The 11,012-nt window shown below is 45.6% G+C and overlaps 1 protein-coding gene across 1 annotated transcript in view; it reads right to left on the bottom strand.

Annotated features, from left to right (window-relative positions):
* Positions 1–434: 434 nt before the first annotated feature.
* The window catches only part of Pask (PAS domain containing serine/threonine kinase), a 40,556-nt gene continuing 29,978 nt past the window's right edge, over positions 435–11,012 (bottom strand). Inside the window, exons 16-18 of the mRNA XM_057763007.1 lie at positions 6,192–6,325; positions 2,242–2,388; positions 435–1,674 (exon numbers count right to left, since the gene is read on the bottom strand). Coding sequence (XP_057618990.1) covers positions 1,517–1,674; positions 2,242–2,388; positions 6,192–6,325 — 439 coding nt within the window. The 3' untranslated portion in view covers positions 435–1,516. The remainder of the gene's footprint in view (positions 1,675–2,241; positions 2,389–6,191; positions 6,326–11,012) is intronic.

Raw genomic sequence — 11,012 nt, 5'->3', positions numbered from 1 at the left:
TGTTACATCAATAAACATGTTCCTACTTTGTGCTAGACACTGACCTAGGGCTAAAGTATTTAAACATATCTTTTGACAGAAGGGTTGGGTTGTATAAAAGGACAGGAAAGTTGCAATCTCCATAAAACTTTCTTTTGTCTTAATTTTCTACACTGAAAGCCTAAGAAAACCCCATGCCACTCCAACTTCTTGAAAATAATCTAGGAACCTGAACCAGTCAGCCAGCACTGGAACAAAATGATGGCTAGAACACAGGGCTGCTGTCAAAGTCTGGCAGGATCTTTAGTCTTCACAAAACTTTGCATCTTGAATCAAACTTGAAATTCCAAGAGGGAAAATTATCAGCTGCCAACTCAGAACCTTAGTCTCCAAGGTTTTGAGAGCTTTTGTATTGTTTGGTTTTGTTTTCCTGCAAAGAACACCATAAGACATCAGACTATAACCAAAAGCTTTATTTTTTTTTCTAATATAGAAATGGTTCTTAGAAAGCTGCATTTTGCATCCTCAGCCCTACTACACTGTCTGAAAAAAAAATCTGTAATATCTTGTGCTTTATGTGTAATAAAGACTACAAGGAGAAACATTTGTTTCATTCTAAGAAACACAGCTCATCTGAAATCAAAAGCTAAAATGTCACCAACTTCTGGAGACTGGGCCTGGAAACCCTCAGTGGCAGTCGAGTTGACACCCTTCACCGAGAGTCTTTCACACAGACGAAGCAGAGCTGGGCCAGACACGGGATGTCTGAAAGTGCTGGGAGGGTACTATGGGTTGATAGATGGCTGACAGGCCTAAAGTCCCAGAGTAAACCAGGATAGATTGCTCTTTGGGCTGTGGTAAGTGGGGTACAGAAATGGAAAAATGAAGAAAACCAAGTACTTCTCATACTGTCCCATAGAGTCCTAGCCAGGGTAACTGAACTAATTAAGTAGCTTTAATTTGGAAAAAGTTCAAGAAAGAAAATATTCTAGTCATTTTTGTCTAGCTAACTCTATGGTCTCTACAACATTATCACAGATACCAAGTCAGTGGGAAAGACACACACACACACTCTCAGAATGAAAGAGCTGGGCATGGTGTCACGCATCTTTAATCCTATCACGCAGGAGGCAGGCAGATCTCTATGACTTCAAGGCCAGCAACAGTTACGTGGTAAGATCCTGTCTCACAAGCTTACAAGCAAAGAACAAAACAACAAAACAGAGAATTGAAATATTCCTCATGTCTTTCTGAGGCTCACTAGTTAAAGTCCTTTAATAATACAAAGTAACTGAACACTAGAATGCTTTTTTCCAAGGTTATAAAAAAATGAATTACAAGCCTTTCATAAACCTAAAACCAATGTGTGTGTGTGTGTGGTGTGTGTGTGTGGTGTGTATAGTATTGCAGGCTTGTTTTAGCACTTGCACAGAAATCTGTAGAAGGGGAATTCATCCCAGTTCTTCTCCTCGTAGGAAGCCCTGAAATGCATACAATTTCCCAGATCAAGTAGAAAATAGCAGGAGAGAGCCTTCATTCAGCCGACTGACAGAGATGGGTCCTCGGGATGCAGGCAGTGCTCATCACCAGGAGCCTCCCTGGGAGCAGGAGGTCCACTGAAATCCTTTGTGTGAGTCACTTCACTTGGACCCCTGCTCCTAAGCTCCAAACTTGCAGCTGACAACAGGCCAGTTTCTAAAGGGTGAAGAAAACATAACAATAAGATTCTAAAATACTTAGGAACAACAGAATTGGGGGAGGGTAGGCAGTGGATTCTGAAATCACAGGGTGATACTCTAGAGGTGAAGATCCTACTGAGATACTGTGTGTGAGCACGCACATATACACGCACTAATCTCCAGCCTGGTTCCTCAGGAGCTCTGACTTGGAGCTAGGGAGTCTTTTTCTAAAGAGACATGATGCCCCGTCTAGCCCCTCAGCATCATGGTCAGCATCTGTACCCTGACCCCTCTTGGGACTAGTCAACCAGCTGACTCTTCAACTACTACATTCTCATCTCTCCCGGCCAAGGTTACTAAAAGCACTTATCCTCCCTCTAAGGTCCATGGCCACACCCAAGTGGCACCTAAGGGTCTCTACACAGTCAAGCCCCATTTTTTCAGACCAGCCACAGATTCTGGTATATGTATCTAGGACAGTGTGGTGAAAGAAGCCTCATCCCGGAAGGAGGCCTAGTCACCTTCCCATCCCAAACAAAAGACACAGGAAAGGGAAGGAGGAGGAGAGGCTGAGACTTCTCACCTGGCTGGTTGGTCCGACACACCTCCTCCCAGGTGTAGTTAGCAAGGTTCACAGGCTGTGTCACCCAGGGGTCTAGGATCAGCTCCTCTAAAGTGGTCCGCTGCTCAGGGGAAGGCTGCAGCAGCCCAGACAGAAGAGTCATAAGTTCTAAGGACATAAAGAACACAGGTGGAGATCTTCACCAACCCCGCAACTGACAAAAGTCTGATCTCCAAAATATATAAGGAATTCAAGAAACTAGACTGTAAAAGGCTAATCAACCCAATTATAAAATGGGGCACTGAGCTGAACAGAGAATTCTCAACAGAAGAAGTTTGAATGGCCAAAAGACACTTAAGGTCATGCTCAACTTCCTTAGCGATCAGGGAAATGCAAATCAAGGCAACTTTAAGATACCATCTTACACCTGTCAGAATGGCTAAAATAAAAAACACCAATGATAGCCTTTGCTGGAGAGGTTGTGGAGAAAGGGGCACACTCATCCATTGCTGGTGGGAATGCAAACTTGTGCAACCACTTTGGAAAGCAGTGTGGTGGTTTCTCAGGAAATTCGGGATCAACATACCCCTGGACCCAGCAATACCACTCTTGGGAATATACCCAAGAGATGCCCTATCATACAACAAAAGTATATGCTCATCTATGTTCATAGCAGCATTGTTTGTAATAGCCAGAACCTGGAAACAACCTAGATGCCCTTCAATGGAAGAATAGATGAAGTATGGAATATATACATATTAGAGTACTACTCAGCAGTAAAAAACAATGACTTCTTGAATTTTGTATGCAAATAGACGGAAATAGAAAACACTATCCTGAGTGAAGTAAGCCAGACCCAAAAAGAGGAACATGGTTTCTAGCCATAAATAAAGGATATTGAGCCTATAATTCGTGATCCTAGAGAAGCTAAATAAGAAGGTGAACCCAAAGAAAAACATATAGGCATCCTCCTGAATATTAACCTTCATTAGGCGATGAAAGGAAACAGAGACAGAGACCCACATTGGAGCACTGGACTGAAATCCCAAGGTCCAAATCAGAAGCAGAAGGAGAGAGAGCACGAGCAAGGAACTCAGGACTGCGAGGGGTGCACCCACACACTGAGACAATGGGGATGTTCTATCAGGAACTCACCAAGGCCAGCTGGCCTGGGTCTGAAAAAGCATGGGATAAAACCGGACTCGCTGAACATAGTGGACAATGAGGACTACTGAGAACTCAAGAATAATGGCAATGGGTTTTTGATCCTACTGCACGTACTGGGTTTGTGGGAGCCTAGGCAGTTTGGATGCTCACCTTACTAGACCTGGATGGAGGTGGGTGGTCCTTGGACTTCCCACAGGGCAGGGAACCCTGATTGCTCTTAGGGCTGACGAGGGAGGGGGACTTGATTGGGGGAGGGGGAGGGAAATGGGAGGCGGTGGCGGGGAGGAGGCAGAAATCTTTAATAAATTGATTAATTAATTAATTAATTAAAAAAAAAAGAACACAGGTGGAACCAAGCCAAGTCAAATGGAACACACCTCAGACTTCAGGGTGTCCTGCTTCACGGAACCTCTCACAAAGCAAGGAAGCAGCCTGGAGTTCTAGGGCTTGAGGGTCTGCCCTGGTATTGTCAGAGAATACCTTTATAAATCTATCACCTCCAAATGGAAGCGTGGAAGTTGAGATCCAGCTCAATCAAACCTCAGGTAGTCTGATTTCAAGGTGTGCCAACCTGACACAAACAAAATTTATTTGGACCAGACAATGGTAGCGCACACCTTTAATCCCAGCACTCGGAAGGCAGATGCTGGCAGATCTCTGAGTTTGAGGCCAGTCTATAGAGTTCCAGGACAGGCTCCAATGTGACACAGACAAACCCTGTCTCGAACCCTCCACCCCACCCCACCCCCACAACAACAACAAAAAAGAGTTAATTGGGAAGAAAGAACTGCGATTGAGAAAATGCCACCACCAGATTGGCTTGTGGGACATTTTCTTGATTGAAGTAGGAGGGCTCAGATCATTGTGGATAGTGCCACCCATGGGTTGGTGGTCCTGGGTGGTAGAAGAAAGCAGATTGAAGCTGGATGGTGGTTGCACATGCCTTTAATCCTAGCTCTCAGGAGGAAGAGGCAGGCGGATGTCTGTGAGTTTAAAGCCAACCTACAAAGAGAGTTCTAGGATAGCCAGGGACACACACAGAAACCCTGCCTCAAATAAAATAAGAGAAGGAAGGAAGGAAGGAAGGAAGGAAGGAAGGAAGGAAGGAAGGAAGGAAGGAAGGAAGGAAGGAAGGAAGGAAGGAAGGAAGGAGAGAGAGAGAGAAAGAAAAAGAAAGGGAGAGGGAAGGAAGAGGGAGAGAGAGAGAGGCAGGCTGAGCAGGCTATGAGGAGCAAGCTAGCAAACAGCAGCTCCAGGTTCCAGCCCCATTTTAGTTTCAGTCCTACTCCCCCGCGATGGACTGTGTAACTAGTAAGCTGAAATGCTTTCCTTCCCAAGGTGCTTTTGGTCATGGTGTTTTATCTCAGCAATGGAAATCCTAATAATGACACAGGAGCTCAGCTGTGAGTGGCTGAGGATGAGCATGACAAGCAAGGGAAGATGGCAGGCAACTGAAGCACCCCATATCATTCTGAGGGGAGGCATTTGGGCCCTGTCTCCTCCAAGTATGTGTATGCATCGGCCAGAGCCTCTGGGCCACATCAGCAGGAACCCAGCTGTGTAATGAGAAGCCATGGAGCAGTCCCGAAGCAGAACAGTACACCACAGAAACAGCAGCATCGTAGGGACCCACCAGTGAAGCTCTAAAATCCTCTTCCAAGCTGCTGTGGCTGATATGTCCCTCCAAAGTCTGTGTGTTGGAGAGCTCACCCCTAATGAGATTGTGCAGGGCAGTGGGGTGCTGGGAGGTGTTAGGGGAAGCCGTGAGTGGGAAGAAAGATTGGAGTTGGTGTCCGAAGAGGTAGAAAAGACTGGTTCTCCATCTTCACTATGAGGACACAGCAAGAAGGTGCCATCCACAAGCTGAAAAGAGGCCTCACTGAGAACTGAACCTGCCACCACCTTTACTCAGACTTTCAGTTCCTGCTACTTTGAATGGTCATCTGTTGTTTCAGGTCCTATCTGGACTTCTTAGAACAGACAGAGGTGTCTAACCTAAGCAGAGGCTAAGACACAGACTGAAGATCTGTCACCACGTGGGTCCTACCAGTGAGTGAGTGCTGTGGGACCACAGGATATTAGAGTAGAAGGGGCTCAGCTGACACCAGACCGCATCTGCCCGCACTATGAACTCCTCCAGGATCCAGGTTCCTAAGGTACTTGCTCCAAGCTTAGAAAGCCAAAGTCCACTTGACCCCGGCCTTCACTACAGATACAAATTACCACTAGGCCTCAACTTGTTGTCACAATTGCTCACAGGGCTCATGGTATGACTGACATTTTCTTTTCTTTTCTTTTTTTATTTTTTTGGTTTTTCGAGACAGGGTTTCTCTGTAGCTTTGGTGCCTGTCCCGGAACTAGCTCTTGTAGACCAGGCTGGCCTCGAACTCCCAGAGATCCGCCTGCCTCTGCCTCCCAAGTGCTGGGATTAAAGGTGTGCGCCACCACCACCCGGCTGACTGACATTTTCTATGTGAGCTTCTGAGGGTCAAGTCTCACCATGTACTGACACCACCCTCCTTCACAAATGGGGCTCCTGGCTTAAGTTAAATGTCTGATCTCATAGATGCTCCCACAGACAAGCTTACTGACTGCAAAATATCACTTTCAAGAGGGCCTTTAAGATCCAAGGGACACTAATAAAAATTACCAAAATGTTTTGAGTCATATTAAAATTATTATGCTCAGATCAAAATGTTAGAATAAAAATGATAAAAGAACTAATCAGCATAGACAAAGAGGAGACAGAACCAAAATGTTGAGTTCTCAGGCAATGACATCACTCACCACCTGGACATGCTCACCTTGGGAAACTAGGAACGGGGGATGAATGACTGCCTCCATGGTCTCCTCCACTTCACAGAAGGGATTCTCCTCGAAGATAAGCGTGTAGAGAGTGACCCCCAGAGACCACATCTCCAGCTCTGGCCCTCTATAGCTGCAAGGAGGAACCGAGAACACTCAGTACAAAGCTCACCGAGTCAGCCCCACTCTGAATGTCAGAGCCTTCCAACCCCAGTCAGAGACTTGCATTCTCACAGTCCACACAGGGCTACCTCAAGCAAGAGACACTCTAAATGACCCGGAAAAGGGGGGATGATTCCCAGAGGCGGGGAGAGTAGAGGACCAGAGAGCAAGTCACAACTTGGTGTCAGTAAGGGCCAACAGGGGCCACAGGCAACATCAGAACAAGTGGTGGTACACCCTACAGAAAGACCATGTGGTGAGAGGAAAGGGACACCTAAAGTCAAATCAAACAGGAGAAACACAAGAGAACAAAGTATGTGACAGCTGAGGGGTCAGAGAAATGAACGGTAGGATGGAGGAGTTTATCAGGAACTAGGGCCGCCTGGAAGATTAGGCCTGGGGGAGGAGGGGAGGTGGTATCCTAACTTCACCATGCTACCAGCCACACCAGGTAGGTTGTCTAAAGGTTGCCTATGGTTTGCCGACCCCTGAGGAAGAACAATAAAAAACAAGAAGAAAAAACATTCTTACAGATAGAATCTGGAATCAGGATTCAGAAAGCCTTTTGTCTGATGAGATGGAGATGTGTGTGCAATGTGGAAGGAAGCATGCAGAATGAGACAAGGTCCTGACCGAGAGGTCCACAAGTAGGACCAGCACACACACGACTGTAAAGGATGGCCAGCGAGCAGAAAGCACAGTGTAAACAGGACACATGGGGAAGGCACTTGCCGCAGATGGCTAAGTACTGAGATGGAAGCATCATAGCCTGGGCGTGGAGCAGCCAACCAGTCACACAAAGCATTTAGAGTGAGCCAGTTTACATGTAGCTCCTCTTCAATGTCGCCTATATTTCAACCACTACAGGATGGTACCAGAGCAGGACACTCACTGGAAATAGGGACAACTGAATCAGATCTGAAGAGAAACTACAGTCCCTTCAACACCTTGCTATGGTAGCTCTGAACACACAGAGACTCCAAAAGGGAAAGTTTCCCTGCCCCCTTCACTCTCTGCTAGTAGCACACAGCCTTGCGTTGTGCTGCACGCAAGGGCCAGCTCAGCATGGGGGTGGCTACAGCAGATTAAGGAGACCAAGCTCCAGGAATCAGTGAAAGCTAACTCAACATTCACTTTCTTTTTTTTTTTTTTTTAAAGATTTATTTATTTATTATGTACACAGTGTTCAGCCTCCATGTATGCCTGCAAGTCAGAAGAGGGCACCAGATCTCATTACAGATGGTTGTGAGCCACCATGTGGTTGCTGGGAATTGAACTCAGGACCTCCAGAAGAGCAGTTCATGCTCTTAACCTCTGAGCCATCTCTCCAGCCCCTTCAACATTCACTTTCTGACTGTGACTTGAAAAAGTGCCCTGAGAAGACACAGGCCTGGGTCCTGGTCACCTCCCAACCCCACTGCTGAAGGTTTCTCACACAAGGTAGGATAGTGGTTGAGCAGACAACCAGGACCTGATCAGGCCTAATGTGAAATCCAGTTTTGACCATGTCTATCTATTGACTCAACACACTATTCTATAAGACCACACAGAGCTAAACATTCTGTCCCTCTAACTACCCACTCTTCCTGAGATACCTAAGATTTGTGCAGGAAGAAGAGGAAGATACCATTGTGTGAAAAGACTAAGGAAGGTTATTTTATACAGACACACCTGTTAGTGTGTAGCAAAGACCACAATCCCTGCATGGACAGCACAAACCACTATCAGCAATTTCTATGCAGTCCCTATACATGTGGGCAATGAGCTTCATTTCAATTCTTTTTCTCACGTCCCAAGAAAAGAGGTCTTTTCAGGTCAGGTTCCTGCTGCCCACAGACTCCCCAACTACAGAGCAACAAACTCAGCCTTTACCCCCAGAGCCTGCTTCCCCGAGCTCAGAGCCAAGAATCTGAGCCCCGACAGTTCCTTCACATCATTCCTCCTGCTCTCAATCTTCCTATTGGGCCTTCTTATAGTCAGCCCAACACTATTATTGAGCTTCTGATTGCTGGAACTAGAGAGATGACTCCACAGTAAGAGTACTGGCTGCTCTTCCAGGGAACTTGGGTTCCATTCCTAGCATCCACAGAGCAGCTCACAACTGTCTGTAATTCTAGCCCAAAAGGTTCTGTCTTAGTTAGGTCTCTATTCCTGTGATAAACACTATGAAAAGCAACTTGGGGAGGAAAGAGTTTGTCTTACAGGTCACAGTCCATCATCAGGAGAGCCAAGACAGGAATGTGGGGCAGGAACTGAAAGTTAGTCAGGATGAGTGCTGCTGACTAACTTGCTCAGCCTGCTTTCCTATGCAATCAGACCACTCAGCTAGGGAAGCACACTGCACAGTGAGCTAGGCCCTCCCACATCAATCAGTCAAGAAAATACCCCAAAGACCAATCTGGTGGGACGTTTTCTCAATTGAAGTTCTCTTCTTCCCAAATGACTCTAGTGTCAGTTGACAAAAAAACTAGCCAGGACAACTGACTATTTGTTAACCTAAAACACCTAACATTACTATTAAACCATAACATTTTTTTTATTTATCCCAAGTTCTCATATTAATATCAATATCACAATATAAGACATTCCAGCTTTTAAGTCTCACAGTCCTTAAAAGTTGAGTCTCTTTAAAGCATTCAAAGTCTCCCTAAAATATGCAAATCTCTCTAAAATCCCAATGTCTCTTAGCCATGAGCTCCTGTAAAACAAAAAATAAGTTATATAACTTTCTTACACTAAAAGGAAAAAAACAGAGTAGTCTCAATAAAATCAAAAGAAAATCAGAACTCCAACAGTATAACTAACTCCGTGTTCAATGTCTGGGACTCACGGTCTTCTGGGCTCCCGAGAGCTTGTACAGTTCCACTCTCCAGCGCTGGCACCCACAGCACACCCAGCTTGCTTCACCTCCACTCCACTCCTACTGCTATCCTTGATGACCGTCCTATGGTACTAGCATCTCTAAAATGTTGGGGTATCCACTCTACATAGACCTCACCTTTAATAATAGCTATCTGGGCTTTCTTCTGGGACTCTAACCCTGCCATATGGTACCAAGCCTCAATTTCTCTCCTAGAGCTTTCTCTCCAAATTACTCCTAGGGCTTTAACTAAAATTAATGCTGGTCCTTCACCAATGGCTTCTCCTGATCTCTTAAGGCGCCAAGCCTCAGCCATTCTCCATGAGTCCTTTGTGTCTTCAATACCAATACCATTTGGGAGACTCTTACATATTGCCAAGTTTGGCTGCTGGCCCAAGGTCAGAAGTCAGCACTGGTCCCCTCTGAACCACAGCTTCTGTGTACTGACCTTGAAGAATCTTCCAGAAGATTTAGCCTCAATGATGCTGGTCTCTTGTTAATCACAGCTGATTCTTCAGCCCCATCTGAACAGACTGTCCCACCAAAGCCAATGTTTCACTTCGGTGGTGCTGGTCTCTTAATCACTGCTGATTCTTTAGCTCGAGCTCACCAGAACCAGATGCTTATTCAAATTATCAAACAGCCCCATAGAGTATTTAAAGGATTCTCAAACTTTACTTTGAAACTTCCTAAGCTAGGCCTTCATTGTCTGCACGATTCTTAACATTCTTAAATTCCAAGCTCCCACAGAACAGTTCACTGAGCTCTGAACACTCAAAGGTCTTTCCAGTCCAAAGTCCAATCCACCACAATCCTTCCAAAAACACATGATGAGGTCTGTCACAATACCCTACAACCTGGCACCAATTTCTTAGTTAAGGGTTTCTACTGCTGTGATAAAACACAATGACCACAAACCCTTTGGGGAGGAAAGGGTTTATTTCATCTTAAGTCTCAGGTTACAAACTACCACTGAGAGAAGTCAGGACAACAACTCAAAAGGGAACCTGGAAGCAAGAATTGAAGCAGAGGTGTCTTAGTTACTTTTCTATTGCTATGATAAAATACCATAACCAAGGCAACTTATAAAAGAAAGCTTTTGATTGCTTACAGTTTCAGACGGCTAGAGTACCTAATGGTGAAGAGCAAAAGCTACCCAACATGCTGTGAGCTCCCTTCGTCCTGATGCAAGGAGGAGATAGAGAGAGCTAAGTGTGAAGGATGCTAGTCTTTTGAAACCTCAGTCTGCCTCTAGTGACACAGGAATTCTAAAAAGGCCACACCTCCTAATCCTTCCCCAACAGTTCCACCAACTGGGCCCCAAGTATCCAAACATGAGCTTATGAAGAGCCATTCTCATTCAAACCCTCACACAAGAGAGCGTGGAGGAGTGCTCCTTACTGGTTTGTTCTTCATGGATTGCTCAGACTGATTTCTTATAGTATCCAGGACCACTGGCCAAGAGTAGCACCATCCAGCCCATCTAATCATTAATTAAGAAACAGGCCAATCTTGTGGGAGCATTTGGTCAATTAATGTTCCCAAATAACTCTAGTTTATGTCAAGCTGACAAAACATTAACCAGGACAGAATCAAAAACCCTTATCTGGCCTCTGCAGTCACTGAACATGCTATACAAACATACCTGCAGGCTGAACATGCTACACAGACACACCTGCAGGCAAAACACACATACACATAAATAAAAATAAAGCTGGGCAGTGGTGTTGCATGCCTTTAATCCCAGCCCTCAGGAGGTAGAGGCAGGTGAATCTCTGTGAGCGCCAGGCCAGACAGG

Source organism: Chionomys nivalis, chromosome 2 (genome assembly GCF_950005125.1).
Source record: "Chionomys nivalis chromosome 2, mChiNiv1.1, whole genome shotgun sequence".
NCBI classification, from domain to species: domain Eukaryota; kingdom Metazoa; phylum Chordata; class Mammalia; order Rodentia; family Cricetidae; genus Chionomys; species Chionomys nivalis.
This window is presented reverse-complemented; position numbering and strand designations above follow the sequence as displayed.